The sequence below is a fragment of the Tilletiaria anomala genome (genome assembly GCF_000711695.1).
Source record: "Tilletiaria anomala UBC 951 chromosome Unknown K437scaffold_8, whole genome shotgun sequence".
NCBI classification, from domain to species: Eukaryota; Fungi; Basidiomycota; class Exobasidiomycetes; order Georgefischeriales; family Tilletiariaceae; genus Tilletiaria; species Tilletiaria anomala.
In genome coordinates this window covers 210845-225599 of record NW_013547014.1, presented here as the reverse complement: position 1 = coordinate 225599, position 14755 = coordinate 210845, and the positions used below count along the sequence as shown (strand labels likewise).

Sequence of the window (14755 nt, the reverse complement as noted above, 5' to 3'; positions counted from 1 at the left end):
TCTTTCTTTTCGCGAAATGTCCCTAACTGTTACGGATTTCATATCAGCGAGCTTCAAGAGTTTCATTCTAGGGTTGACGATGGGCCGCCAGCAGCTTCACTAAAAGAAAGAACTGGCACTGCTCCGCTCGTGCCTAGATCTCTCTCAACTTTATCTATTCGCCAGACTTGGGGCCAAGAATCACCACGAGTCAAGTCACTGGCGGTCAGCGTTCACAGTCGGATGTCGACCTTTCAAAGCGCCGGTAGAATTTACATGTACAAAGCGCGCATAGGTATGGATCGGATGATTAATGCAGTACTCACAGCAACATGACCATTGGGTGAGCACTGTCTAAGAGCTTGGCGAAGGCTCTGCAGCCGACAACGCCACGATAGGAGGCATCCCCTCCCCCTACCTTTCGCGCGGCGGGTCAATTGGAGTACTCAGCGTGGGCGTGACGTCGTTTGCGATTGTGATTGCTTTCGGCGTACAGCACGGACGGCGACGTACGCTCTGCGCCGGGCTCGAGGAAAGGTGCAGGGGTTAGCAATATGCACTTTCAGCGGGCTCAGCGGGACGCTGTCGCGCATCCGCCTTCCCGACCGCTCCCAGCTCCCCCTGCATCCTCAATCCATTCTCGCGAAGAAGGGGAACATGCAGCGTTTGCCCACTCGCTTACAATCGTAAGCAATGGCAGCACGACCGCCAACGTAACCGAACAACGGCTGGTAGACGCAGCACAAAGAGCTCGTGCCGAAAATCATGTCGACTCCGGTGGCATGTTCAAGCCAGTTCACGGGCTTCCAGTCGTGCCACCACGTAGGCTCGGCACATCAAGCGCCTCGCTTGTTAGCTCTGTTGCTCGAGATCATCCCGCAGCCTGGCGCTCGGAAGATCTGGTGGCCACGACTGAGCCTTGCGAAGTGAAAAAAGATCTCCTAAGTGCCTTGCCGCCGCTGCAAGGTAACGCAGTGACTCGCCGGCCTCCTCCCCTTCCTCCCAAGCCGAGTCGTGTTTGCCCTGTCGAGCAGAACGGGCCCTCCATAGGACAGCTGCAAAGTTCAGTAAGAGAAGCAACGGCAGCTCCCGCTTCGGCCGCATCGAGACTACAGCAACCAGGTTCGCCAGCTTTTGCTGCCTTCGATCGGTCCATTTCACCACTCCCAATGCTGCCTCCGGTGTACTCAAACGCGAGCACTCAGCAAAGCGGCCCGGCTCAGGTCATAGAACGAAGCGCGAAGACGTCACAAAGCCCGATTGTACCTGGGACGCAAACACTACCAGTTCCGCGGTCATCAATTCCGACAGCATCTCGCCAGCGTCTGTCACCGGAACCTTTGTATAGCTCCAGTGGACCTGGAAGTACGGGCAGTCCAGATCTGACCAGCTTATCTGCCGCGGCTTCCTCGGACGAGGACGACAGCGAATCAGACGAAAATGTATATGACGAAGAAGCGGTTCGACAGGCCCACTCGATGCCGCAGCATACTTCTTCTCCATTCAACCTTTTCGGTCTGGGGCTCCCGACTGATTCAGAGTCCCCTTTCGGGACAAGCGACCTCAATTCCGCGCTGGGGTCGCTGAACGAACGCGTGATTAGCACCAGTGCCTCCTTGCGCCGTCCATATCGTCGGCATGAACGACGAGCATCAGCAGGCAACACTCTCAAAGTGGATACACAAGCGTTGTCAGCAACAGTAGCGGAGCTTTTACCCGACTCTTCGCACGCGAATCGTCGACCTCCCACGTATGAGCTGCCGTGGATGACGTCCGCCAAAGCCCACTTCCATGACTTTGCCGTCTGCGGACATGTGATTGTCACTGCATCTGGGAGCAAAGTCAAAGTGTACAGCACCGGAAATAGCGGCAGTGCTGAGGCGGAGAAAATCTTTGCTATCGGTGGAGGTGGGGCAAAGGTCACCGCTCTGGTATTCCGGCCGATGCAATCGAGCATGGACCTCGGTCGCTACGTTTGGATAGGTATGGCAAATGGGCACATCTGGGAGTTGGACACAAGCGAAGGAAAGGAGGTCGCATCGAGGACCAACTTGCACGGAGAAGCGATCATTAAGATGGTCCGCGTCGGCAGCGGCATGATCATCATTGACGAGGGGGGCAAGATGTCCATCTGGATGCCGCGGAAGAATGGAGCAGGCGTCCTTGCACTCGTCACGCTGGACATGCAACCATTCACGCAACGCATCCCGTTCGACCACAAAGTTTCACTCCCACTGATTCTCGGCGACCAGCTGTGGGTTGCTACAGATCCTCCCCACGACCGCAAGCACCAGGCCAAAGAGGCATTCGGAAGACGCAGGTCTGGCCCGTCAATCACTGTTCACAACCCTTTTGCTGACAACAAACCGTTCAATGCGCTCAGTCGACCAGCTACGATCCCACCCGAGATGCTGGACTCTGTTGGATCCATCACTAGCGGTGCCATCATTCCAATGCAACCCCATGTGGTCTATCTCGGACACGAAAGCGGACATGTGAGCTCATTCCTAGACTCCTCAATACCTGCTGCCTTTACTGACAGAACTTTCAACACTCCAGATATCCATTTGGTCACGCGATCGGCTCCAATGCCAGTCGGTGCTGATGTGCACGCAACATGGGATCACATCGCTGGCCGGTGTTGTCAACTTTCTGTGGGCGTCCAACAAAGCCGGCAAAATCATCGTCTACGATGTCTCAGAGAGACCCTTCAAAATCCTCAAATTATGGCCTGCGCATACAGAGCCTGTCATTGGCATGCGCGTTGACTCGTTCGGAATCAACATCGGGAGACTGCAAGTTGCCAGTGGCGGCCAGGATGGACACGTCCAGATATGGGATGGTCTGCTTGCGACAGACTGGATCGAGGGGGAATTGAACAAGCGCGAACGAGAGTTCTGCACGCATCGTCCCATCCGAACACTGCAGCTCACGTGGAACATCGATGCAGCGGAGCCAGAGGACCTCAATGCCGACCAGGAAAATTTCGAATTCCTGCCAAGGTTCTTGAGTAGTGGCGAGCGTCCTGATATCATCATATTTGGCCTGCAGGAGCTTATCGATTTGGAGGACAAGCGCTTGACAGCCAAGAGCTTGCTGCTGGGCAAGAAAAAGGTCGGACATGAGCTTGGAGACCGCATTTCTTCGCAGTATCGCAAATGGGAGGACAAGCTTGTGTCAGCCGTCCGGCTTGCGCTCCATGCGGATGAGCCCTATACGTTGATCCATTCAGAGATGCTTGTTGGGCTGATGACATGCATCTTCGTCCGGACGGCTGAAACTGGGTCGCTACGCGATTGTGCGCTCGGAATTGTCAAGACCGGCATGGGTGGTCGATACGGGAACAAGGGTGCGATTGTCGCGCGACTGGTCGTCGATGACACGAGCATGTGCTTCGTCAACTGTCATCTCGCCGCCGGCCAGCGCCATGTGCAGCGGCGCAATGAGAATGTGCTTCATATCATTGAGAATGCTAGCGTTCTCGAAGCTGGCATGGCGACCAAGGCTGCTGCCCTGATGGCCTATGTTGGCGGTGGAAATGGAGAGATGATCCTGGACCATGAAGCCGTCTTTTGGTCCGGAGATTTGAACTGTGAGTAACGGGCTACAACCTGGCGTGTGGTTGAGCAAGTGATTGACGATGCCCGTCTGCAGATCGAATCGATATGAAACGGGAGCGATGTCTGAAACACCTTTCCAACGGAGACCTGCAGCCGTTGCTTGACGCAGATCAGTTGCGACGCGAGATGAACGAGAATCCGCGGTTCCGTCTCAAGACGTTCAACGAGGCTCCGATCATTTTCATACCCACATACAAGTTCGATCGGCACACGAACCAGTGGGACACGTCGGAGAAGAAAAGATCGCCTGCTTGGTGCGATCGAATCTTGTGGCACGACCGAGGCACAAACAAGGTGATGTGCCTGGACTATCGACGATGCGAGACTACTGTGTCGGACCACCGACCAGTGTGAGTTTGGCCTGGAAAGCGCAGACAGTCTTTCTGACTGGGGTTACTGACCCTTGACCGTGTCGTGATGGGTTCTCGTGGGGCAGATCCGCCTGTTTCGAAATTCACGTGAAGCGCGTCAACGAGTCTGATCGCCTCAAAATAGAGAGCCAGCTATCCAACGAGTGGGAGCATATCAAGGCCGGCTTGCTTGAGACAGCTTCGCTTTATTACTGCATCTCCGCTTCTGTCTGAACCACCGGTACCATGCACGGCGCTGCCACCCCGAACGAGTCGAATAGGTCACCACGCATGCAGGTAGAGCAAGGCTGATGGAATGCAAGCGCTTTTTGCTGATCGGGAAGGCGTACTGGCGTTCGACGGGATCAGCAATGTGGATGCGCTTGTTCAGTTCTTCGTGCGCTGCTCTGCTTCGCTGGGTGGGGTGCGACGCCCGGCTTTCATTGGACGTAAGTAGATTTTGTCACTGACGACGACACGGCACACATCTTCCAGGCTGCCCAGCGTCGTTGATCTTAAGCCATGTGACGTACGACCAGGTACGCCGGATGCTCACGCACGGCAGCGTCCCAGTGCCAAGTAGCTAGCAGTGTCATAATTAACGGACAGCGATGCAGCCTAGAAGGTACGAGCCATTACCTAGCTTCGCTACTCTTCGCGCTCGACCTCACTGGCGGCTTCTTCAGCGGCGGTGTGATGTTGGGCATGCTATCGTGCCTCGGCACTGCGCACGGCAATAGCATCCAGCAAGGGCGGCACAGTCCCAAGATCCTCTAACCGTCTGCGGCGGACATGCAAGCCACGCTGCTCGTCGCTAGCGTCCTACGGAATGGCCGGGAGGGCGACGGGACCTCCATGGCTCTGACGCACGTCGAGGTATGTAGCTAGCAGCGGTGAGTGCCGAGGATTCTCTACTTTTATATTATGTATTTTTCGCCTTCCGTTTCGCACTTGTGGTACATGGACATCTACTTCGCTTTTCTAAGCGTGCTGGGGAAGGTGCAAGGTAGATCTGTTGCCTCAATTTGAATATTTAGATGCGTCATGCAAGTCCTAAGAGAGCGCACGTTGCCGATGTGGCGGAAAGCACCAGCGGCTTTGCGTGGCACTATTCATCAAGTCAACAGCGGGATTCGTGATGCACATGTGACGGCTCTCTCTCGTCATGCAGAAAGCATGAAAGCACCGCGAAGTTCATGTTGACTTCGCTTGCCTTACATGAATCTTCCTTCTGCTTGAGATGGAGTGTTAAAGCCAGCAACTTTAGTTTCTGAAGAGACACACTCGTGACCTTAATCTTTTGCTTCGGCTTGCCGCCCGGGCCATGTTCCGTTCGATCCGGCCTTTGCGGGCGTGGGGAGGCTGTGCCGCGGGTTCACTCACCTCTTGGGCCGTATCGCTGCTAAAGCCGCACAGTGCGCTCCCACGGGGCTCCAGGACCTGCCCCTCGGAGAAAAGGCGTTTACCTCGGCTGCTGGTGTGATTACCTCGAGGGTCCACTTCTTCTCCTTGCCCCGCCGCTCCAGGCCGAAAGCATGGATGGTCGTGGTGGCCTGCGCCACGGGCTGTAGGGGAGACTGTGATGTGTGTGTTGGGCTGGCGTTGCCCAGAACTGGTCGTTGTTGCTTACTAGTCGGAGAGCGTTTGCAGTTATCTCCTTGGCCACACCGCGTGATCTGCTCTCCCCAGCGTTTCTGGCACTCAATTGGACATGGCAGCTGCACTCGCTGGCTGGCGGCTGCATATGCTGGAACACAAGTGTCGTGCGATAAGAGAGAGCCGAAGGACATGCATGCGGGATAGGAGAGCGTGCTGACTGCAGTGAGGCGAGCCCTTGTGTGAGGGCATCTTTGGAGTCTATCTTGAGCACCTTGAAGGTCACAGGGACAGAGAGGGCACATATGTGTGTGCGCGTGTGTGTTGTGGCCCCGTTATAAAGAGCACCTTCATGCTTCTCTCACCCTTCCACCCAACCAACCAATACTAACCCCTCACTCACATCGCTGAATCGTCCAGAACCCCTACAGCTCGCACCCTCCAATCCAAGGAGAACCCAATCCTCGATCGAACATGGCGATCAGCAAGATCGTCGCAAGGCATCACGCCCCGCCCGGCCGTGCTGCATTTTCACAGCTCGCTTGCAACGTCACTTCCAGGCGTTCGCTCGCAACCATCTCTAATGTCGCCAACCCTTCCGGGAAGGTCACCTTCCTCGAGGACCACCCGGCTGAGACACACGACCAGCTGCCTACGTTTACCCTGTCGCGCGCCCATGGCTTCCTCCCGCGCCGCGACCCACTGCCTGTGTTACCGGAGCGCTTCGGCGCGCTCGACAGCCTGCTCCAGCGCATGACCATCATCCAGCCCGGCGACCGCGACGGTGACAAGCCGAGCGGCCTGCTCGCTACGGGCGACTTTGGCCCCGCCGTCCACGCCGAGCTCGTTCACGGCGCACACGGCGAGCGCCTGATCAAGCATGTGCGTGAAGTGATCGCCTCGCCCAAGGACGCGCCGGGCCGCATGCCCCTGCTCTCGGCACTCTTCCGCGACATGTGCTTCCTGACGAGCGCGTACCTGCTCGAACCTGTCGATCAGTCCTTCCGCGCGACTGGCCTTTACGCGCCCGGCAGGTCCGTCCTGCCACGCGCCATCGCCGTACCGATGTGCGAGCTCGCCGACGAGCTCGGTCACTTCCCGTACATGGAGTACAGCTCGAGCTACGCGCTGAGCAACTACAGGCTCAATGACCCCTCCTTGCCCACCCCCGCCGAAATCGCGGCCAAGCAAAGTAGGCAAGCGGGCGCCAACGGCGCTTTCGGCGACGAGTTGGCCATCAAGACAGGCCCCGGACGTTACTCGTTCGAAAACCTCGAGCTCATCCGTGCGTTCGAGAATGCCCAGGGAAGCGAGAAGGGCTTCATCATTGTCCACTGTGTGCGTATCTACATCTGGAGCGGTGATCTCTTCGCCATGTCACATTAGGGTTCAGCTGACACTCTGACCATTGGACTGCTTCGCTCATACGCAGGAGATGCTCGCCTACTCGGGCCGCCTCGTCAATGCGACGGAGGGCATGTTGCTCGCCGTCGCGGAGCAAGACGTCGGCACAGCGGAGAGCGCAATGATGCGTCTGCTCTCAACGTTCGAGGAGGTGCAGGAGAGCATGGAGAGCATGTGGAGCCGCTCCCTCCCGAGCGACTACCTCAAGTTCCGCTCGTTTATCTACGGCACGCTTGGTAGGCCCAGCCAGAAGCACAACGCCATGTTCCCCGATGGTGTCACGTACGAAGGCATCGGCCCACGCGGAGAGAGCAAGCAGATGGAATTCCGTGGCGAGGTGGGCATTATTTGCGCTTGGCTTTTAGAGCTGCTTGTGTGTGGTTCCGAAACGTGTCTGATGCTTTGCAACCCCCTTTCCTTTGCTACTACTTGTCCGCAGAGTGGCGCCAACGACTCAATCATCCCAATGGCGGACAACTTGCTCGAAATCACCAAGGAGCTCCCGGACAATGAGCTGACCAGGACACTTCGCGACTTTAGAACCTACAGACCTAAGAGTGAGCATGGCCAGTGTGGTGGCCAACGTACTGTTGAGTCAAGCTAAAGCTAACGGTCGGGATTCTTGTTTATTACGTACAGCTCAGCGCGAGTACCTCGAACACCTTGAATCGCGAGCATCGATGCTGGGCGTGCGCGCGTTCTGCATGTCGACGTCTGCGTCGCCGCTGCTCAAGGCGCTGTACATCCTGATGGTCGACCAGGTGCGGGAGTTCCGGAACCGGCACTGGCTTTTCACGCGCAACTATATCATCAAGCAGACTGACTTCAGCCTCGCGACGGGCGGGAGCAACATCATCCGCTACCTGCCGAACAACCTCGCGACCGTACTGCGCGTGCTGGAGGACAGCTGCGCCGAGTGGGGTGCCGCCGACGAGCAGGCGCTGCGCACGCATGCGCGCCTCACTAGCAGCGCCACGGGAGCGCAGCGCGCTGAGGTGCTCGTAAACAAGGTGCGCGAGGCGGGCAAGCGCGCTGAGGCGCAGAGGCGCATGCTCGAGCGCGAAGTCGCCCTGCTCATGCAGGAGAAGGCCGCCAAGAACCCCGGTATCGATGAGAGCATGCGCGGCATGGTCATGCCGCCTCCTACTCCCAAGCAGGCTGTCAACAGTGTGGATGCTGGCCAGCAGCGCGCATACAGCACCTCCGTGGGCAACAAGGACCAGAACCAGGAAGAAAAGAGGAGCATGAAGCGCGGCATGGTTGGTTGCGACGGCGTTGGATAAGCAACACCGTGCCCCTGGCCGCTGGTCCTCCGGTCCGTGATTCGCCTGTTTGCGTTTCGGACCGCCGCTCCCCCTTGTTCAGTTCTTGGCAGTCAGCATTTCTTCTTATCGTTGCTGGCCGCCATCTTAACCCATTCCCCTCGGCATAGTTCAACCCATGCCCATGTGTTTCCATGCTATATGTTTAGATAGACTCCAAGCGTTGTACTCTCCGTTCCTCAACGAATATATCCCACCCCCCTCCATCATCAGGGTTACCGCGACAGTGTGGGTGAGATCTGATGAAATGAATCTGGTGGTGTGCCGAATATTGAATTGGAATGGATCTGACAGCGGATTGGCCTTGTCAAGGCTACAAGGAAACATTCCGAAGGCAAAGACGAACGCCATCGAACCTCCCGCGGTTCCGCCTTCGCGTCGTTGCGGTTTGCCTCCGCAGTGCTTACCCGCCGGCAATCATGAGGTTGGCCGGCCGGCCGGAGCGCTTCGAGACTCGCAGTCGACCAGTGATTGCTACGTGACAACGTGCTTCAGCGTTTCGTAATCCCACATTAAGAGACGGTGAGGGCCTCGGCGAGGATTCGGAGCTGGGAGAGCAGGATGCCTCCAGCTTGAATGATCTAAAATCTCAATTGGTGGGAGGAAATCGCGCTAGTGGAAGGGAAAGGTCGAGGGACTCGGAATTCGGAATTCGGAACACATCACTCTGCCAGGTAGGATGTGATGTGGGTTGTCGGCTTTTTTTCTTCGCGAAGTGTACCACATACTCTCCACAAGCGGGTGTTGGTGTTCGCACAAACAGATAAAGAGGCGCCGATCCGCTTTTCTTTACCACGCCTCTCATCGTCGGGACCGATCATTCAGGCCAGAGTGCAATAGAACCCCGTCCCGGCTATTACTCCTGCTCCTGCTGCTTGGCTTGGCTGCAACTAGATACCATGTCGTCCAACGGTGCGTCCGAGCGCGAGCCGCTCCTTTCCTCGGCCGCGGCCGCATCCACAAGCCCCAACCGCCCCTCTGCGCTCTCTTCGACACGGCCGGCTGGCTACGACTCGATCGAGGATGGCGACGGCGCCGTGGCGTTCGACGCAGAGGATGCGCTGCTCGACGAAGAGGCCGTCGCGCAGGAGAGCGCGTTCGCCGCCATCCGCGATGCTTCGCACGGCGTCGACCCCAACTCGTCCGCCTTTGCGCCACCTTGCGACCAGTCCCAGTTCAGCATCAACCACTCACTCATCGCCGGCTCGGCCATCAATGCATCCGGCATTGCAGTCGCAGATGGCACGGCGCCCGATGCAGCGCAGCCAGCCATAAGGAGCGATGTCATTGTCATTATGGTGAGTCGAGTCCGCGTTGCGCACGTAAGGTTCCATTCGCAAGCCATCGGACGAGCCTGCTGAATCATGCTTGCTCGCGCAGAGCGCCATGTGGATCGGCACATTCCTCGCAGCCCTCGACGGCACCATCGTCGCTACTATCCTCTCCACCGTCGGCTCCGAGTTCCGCGTGAGCAAGGAGATCGGCTGGCTCGGTACCAGCTACCTCCTCTCCCAGACGGGCTTCCAGCCATTGTACGGAAAGGCATCCGACCTGCTCGGCCGCAAGCCTGCGACGCTCTTTGCATCGGCCGTCTTCCTGATCGGCTCGCTCCTCTGCGGTCTCTCACAGACGTTCTGGCAGCTGTGTGCCGCCCGCGCCATCGCCGGTATCGGCGGAGGCGGCCTGACCACCATGTCGACCATCGTCACGTCCGACCTTGTACCGCTCAAGTCTCGCGGCACATGGCAAGGGTTGGGGAACCTCGTCTTTGCGACAGGCGCTGCGCTCGGTGGGCCGCTTGGAGGTATGCTTGCGGACGGTGGACTCGGCTGGCGGTGGGCCTTCCTCATCCAAGTCCCGCTCTGTGTCGTCCACTTTGCCGTCGTCTTCTGGAAGGTGGACATTCCCGCTGGACCGGGCAGTATGATGGAGAAGATCAAGCGCATTGACGCACTGGGCGCCATCACGCTCGTCCCATCCGTTACCCTCATCCTCGTCGCCCTCTCGCTCGGCGGCAATGAGCGCGAGTGGAGCGACAAGCTTGTCCTCGGATCACTCTTTGGCGGCCTCGGCGGCGCCGTCCTATTCGTCCTCGTGGAGAAGTACGTCGCTTGCGAGCCGCTCATGCCGCTCCGCGTGCTCTTCCGCCGCACACCAGGCTTCGTTGCCCTGACGGCGCTGTTTACGAGTATGTCGCAGTTCGCGCTGCTCTTCTCCATCCCGAGCTACTTTGCCGTCGTCGAGCAGACGTCCACGTCGTACGCCGGCCTGCACCTGATCCCCAACTCAGTGCTCGCGTCGGCCTGCTCGCTTGGCTCGGGCCTCATCATGGCACATACCGGCCGCTACAAAACGATGCTGATCATCGTCGCCGCGTGCGGCTTCGTGGGTCCCATGGCGATGGCGACGCTGTGGCACCGCGGGCACACTAGCGAGTTTGTCTACTGGGCCAGTATGCCGTTCGGCGGCATCGGCTTCGGCGGCATCCTGACCATTACGCTCGTGGCGCTCATCGCGTCCATCGACCCGCGTGACATGTCCGCCGCGACGGGCATGGTTTACCTGTTCCGCGCCATCGGCTCCATCACCGGAGTCTCGCTGTCCCAGGCCATTCTGCAGCTCCGCCTGCAGTCAACGCTCTCACGCGCCGGCCTGCCCAGCAAGATCATCCGTGGCATCCGCGAGGATGTCAACACTATCCGCACCCTCCCGAGAGGCCTGCGCGAGGAGGCGATCAACGCGTACGGTGCCAGTCTTAACACCGTCTTCATCGGCATTTTCCTCACCGGCTTCTTTGCCTTCCTGTGCACCTTTGCCGTCGAGGAGCACGCCCTGCCCGGCTCCCCAACCAAGCCGGCACCTGCGGCAGCGGCCTCTGCGCAGGCCCGCCCTAGAGAGCAGACGATCGCGGAGGAAGAGGAAGAGGAGAACTAGACTCCAACCAGACACAACGCTCTGCTTTCCCCTAACGCTTCTTGCGGGCGGCTGACCTCACCGCCCTCACTCGTTAGAGGGTCCTTCCGAAGTACATAATATCCTGAGTACAGCGCACTCACCCTGGTCCCATCAATTCGTTCCAGCTTGCTTGCACTTACTCATCATGTACACGTGTCTTACTTCATCTCAGCACCACATGCATTTTCCATGGTTAAGATTTTGCAATGTGTTTGATGGTCTGGCACGTCGGTTCCGCACGGTGGACCCGCGAGTCCATCGCACACTAAGCACGCGTTTTTACAACGATGTCATTGCCTGCTTATTCTGCGCGTATCCGCACAGGACCGGGGCTCTTCCAGCGGCCGAGCGCATAGTTCGCACGGATGACGATCAGGTCCAGCGCCATGCCGACAGAGTCTTTCAACAGGTTGATCTTACTTCCGCCCACTTCCTCCCAGTGTACCGGCACCTCTGCGATCGGCACGGGCAGGTCCAGTAGCACATCATTCTCGTCCACATCAGCGTTCTCGCCGTCCTGCTGCTGCCCGACCTTGCGCAGGCGCAGGCGCTCCGCCCGGACGGAGCCCTCTGTGCACAGGACGTCGCCGCGCAGCGTCGCCGTGCTCGCCATCTCGGCGAGCAGGAGCAGCTCGACGTCGAAGATCCAACGCTCGATGTGCGCGAGCGGGAAGACGACGCGCGCTGTCGCCCGGGTAAACAGCTTGAAGCCGCACTGCGTGTCGCGGATCTCGGGCTGCGCGGGGAGGCGTATGCGGCGTGTCGTCGGCGCTGCTGCTGTCGATGGTGAGGCAGGTAATGATGATAATGCAGATATTGATGGGTGCGGGCGCAAAGACGAAGAGGGAGAGGGGGAGGAGAAGAAGGGGAGGTAATGCAGGAGTTGATGCGGCGACGGCGGGCGCAGGAGCAGCGAGAGGAAGAGGTGGAAGCTATGCATGAGAAAGTTGCGAACGAATGATCGCTGCGAGCAGACAGAGACGAGACAATGGTCAGCTGCACCTCGAGCAGCTGGACACCCCGAGGCACGCGCATATACACAACGCAACGCACCTTGACAACGGCCTCGCTCCCGACGAGGTGCGCGCGCGAGCCGACGACGATGCCGTGCCCACTGGGCGTGCGAATGCGCGCCATCTCGCCACACAGCAGGCCGAGATCCGCGAAGCGCGTGGCGCCGTCGGCGTCGGCGAAGAGGATCAGCGCGCCGCGCGCGTGCAACACGCCCTGCAGGTCGAGCCGAGGGGTGGTGATGGTGTCAGTGAATGCGATAACGCAAGAAGAAAAAAGGGGAAGGGAAGGGAACGGTAAGCGAGGGAGCAAGTAGTGCGGACTCACATGCCGCACCGCGCCGCCTTTGCCCCGGTTGCGCTCGAGGCGGATGACGCGGACGACACCCCGCGCGCTGCGCTTCTCGCGCACGTAGCGCAGTACGGCGGCGGCCGTGCTGTCCGTCGAGCCATCATCGACAATGATGATCTCGTAGGATCTGATTGGCGCCGGTGGTGTTGGCGGCGCTCCTGCTGCTAGAGGTGGTGAGGGTGAGGGGTGGTGGTGAGGGTAGGGAGGAGGCGCCGTGGGGCAGTTGGAGGCGGCAGGTTCCTCTGCATTTGATGGCAAGGAGGGGCACGGATCGAGGTACGCAAGCGCATCTTCGAGCATGCCCTGTATGCGCGCGGTCTCGTTGAATGCGGGCACCACGACGGACAGCTCGACCTCAGCATTGGCGTTGGCGTCGGTCTTGGTCTCTGTGTTGCATTCTGCTGCAGCGAATGCTTCATGCGCGGCTCGGCCGGCGTCATGCAGCAGGTCGGGCAGCGTTCCGGTGTACTGCTCGCCCGTCTGGGGATCAATGCTGGTGAAGGACCGTTCCGAGGCGAAGGTTTCGCGCCGGACAGGCGTGAGTGCCACGAGCAGCGGATAGGCCTGCGGTGCGCACGCAGCGTTCACGCCGCGGAGAGGGGCAGGCGTCAGCGCGGATGCATGCGTACTGCTAGCTAACTAGCTGTCTCTAGCTTGTAGCTGAATGCGACCAAGGGGAGGCGCAAGTGGCGCAAGCGGCTCGGACTTACAGACAGCAGGACGACGAGCAGCGGCGCGGCAATGACGCTCGTCAGGAAGGGCGCCGAGGCGAACGATGCGGCGAGCACGGCAGGGAAGCCGAGGAAGAGCGACAGCAGCCAGCCAAGCGTGCCGCGGCCAGCAGGGCTGGCTGCTGCGCCACTGGCGCAGAAGGGCGCTACCATTGCTGCTGCGTTGCTGTGGCCTGGCCCCCGCACGTTGCCTGGGATGGGGGTGGGGTGTGTGTGCAAGGGCCGTGCAGCGCTCGCGCTCGAGCAGGGCTGTGCGAGGCAATGGGACACGCGCAGGGGGCGGATGGGAGCAACTGTGCGTGCGTTTGTGCTTACGAGGCGGTGTCTTTTCTTGTATGTGATGCCTGGCAGGATAATCGCAAAGCCGAGAAGCGCAGAGAAAGGGAGAAGGATGGCGGGCGGTGTGCCAACTGCAGCGTGCGATCAAGCGGCGGCCTTGACAAGAAAGAAAGAAAGGCGGAAAGAGAGAAAGAAATAATGCGGCCGGCGGCAACAAGGGCTCGGAGCGATCGAGCGAGAGCGGGTATTCTTGCTTCGGGTCTTTTTCTCATGTCCTTGTTTGATAGCATCTTATCGCATGAACTCGTCAACATGGACAGCAGGACGACTTTGGCCTCTCGGGCCTGATCCACCACAGTCCAGCGCCGTGGATGAAGGCGGTGCCCGCCCACTCCAATGGAATGGGATAGCAGAGCATTGCATGTAATCACTCCACAGAATGGAAGAGGGAGGGGGGCCAAGTTTGCTCCTATCCACATTTGCTACACGCACTTTCGCTTGCCAAATTGCTTCTGCAAACCAGTCGCGAGACCCCGGCAGGACATGACCACGTACGCCCACTCTGGGTCGTGCCGAGGGACGAGCGTAGCTCTCGCCATGGACTTGACGCGGTGGGTGGGCCGGAACCCCTGCAGTCCAACTAAAGCACAAAGTTGGCTTGTCCAGTGCCTGGTCCTGCCACGCTCCCGTGCACACACATGCTCTCGCCCCGCTCCCCACTCCGCCCCGCCTCGCGGCCCTGCGCCTCGCGTTCCCACAGTGCGAGAGAGAGGGTGATTGTCAGAGAAAAAGATGCTCGAATACTATGGAATACTATGTATCGAATAGACACGGCACCCTGCTGGCCACACAAGCTTGCTTTCATCGTCGCAGGTGGTTGAGATGAGGGCACCGTGACCATCCTCGACGCTTTTCACAACGCAAGACACACCACAGGCGTCCGCTTCGGCAGTCGGACGAGCCGTGCAGTGCAGTGGAAAACACTGCCTATCCTGCTGCCTAGTCTACTGTGCAGACAAGTCAAGAGCGGCGGGCGAAACGAGAGTTGTGGTGAGTGCAGCGTGATGCTGTTAACTGGAACATGTTGTGTCGCGTAGCCAGCTTTCTGCGTCGTCTGCCACGCCATAACTTCGTAGATTCGGTGAGCGCAGGGAAGG

General features: G+C 59.0%; 5 protein-coding genes across 5 annotated transcripts; 4 read left to right on the top strand and 1 right to left on the bottom strand.

The window, feature by feature from the left end:
* Positions 1-1934: 1934 nt before the first annotated feature.
* K437DRAFT_277512 (DNase I-like protein) lies at positions 1935-3953 on the top strand (the record flags this gene model as incomplete). The annotated part of the gene is made up of 3 exons (XM_013390033.1): positions 1935-2474; positions 2539-3571; positions 3634-3953. 3 exons carry the CDS (start codon positions 1935-1937, stop codon positions 3951-3953), a joined length of 1893 nt encoding a protein of 630 aa, XP_013245487.1.
* Positions 3954-5994: 2041 nt separating this feature from the next.
* K437DRAFT_254050 (uncharacterized protein) lies at positions 5995-8372 on the top strand. Its single transcript, XM_013390032.1, has 4 exons — positions 5995-6883; positions 6978-7286; positions 7389-7506; positions 7589-8372. Exons 1-4 carry the CDS (start codon positions 6020-6022, stop codon positions 8230-8232), a joined length of 1935 nt encoding a protein of 644 aa, XP_013245486.1. The 5' UTR covers positions 5995-6019; the 3' UTR covers positions 8233-8372.
* Positions 8373-9170: 798 nt separating this feature from the next.
* On the top strand, positions 9171-11421 carry K437DRAFT_243384 (MFS general substrate transporter; the record flags this gene model as incomplete). The annotated part of the gene is made up of 2 exons (XM_013390031.1): positions 9171-9569; positions 9652-11421. The coding sequence occupies 2 exons, from the start codon at positions 9171-9173 to the stop codon at positions 11203-11205; spliced, it is 1953 nt and encodes a 650-aa protein (XP_013245485.1). The 3' UTR covers positions 11206-11421.
* Positions 11367-13551, bottom strand: K437DRAFT_174746 (glycosyltransferase family 2 protein). Its single transcript, XM_013390030.1, has 4 exons — positions 13299-13551; positions 12565-13152; positions 12280-12453; positions 11367-12190 (listed from the first exon to the last, which is right to left on the bottom strand). Exons 1-4 carry the CDS (start codon positions 13470-13472, stop codon positions 11528-11530), a joined length of 1599 nt encoding a protein of 532 aa, XP_013245484.1. The 5' UTR covers positions 13473-13551; the 3' UTR covers positions 11367-11527.
* A 619-nt stretch (positions 13552-14170) lies between these two features.
* K437DRAFT_254047 (uncharacterized protein) lies at positions 14171-14540 on the top strand. Its single transcript, XM_013390029.1, has one exon. The coding sequence runs from the start codon at positions 14196-14198 to the stop codon at positions 14373-14375; it is 180 nt and encodes a 59-aa protein (XP_013245483.1). The 5' UTR covers positions 14171-14195; the 3' UTR covers positions 14376-14540.
* Positions 14541-14755: the final 215 nt, after the last annotated feature.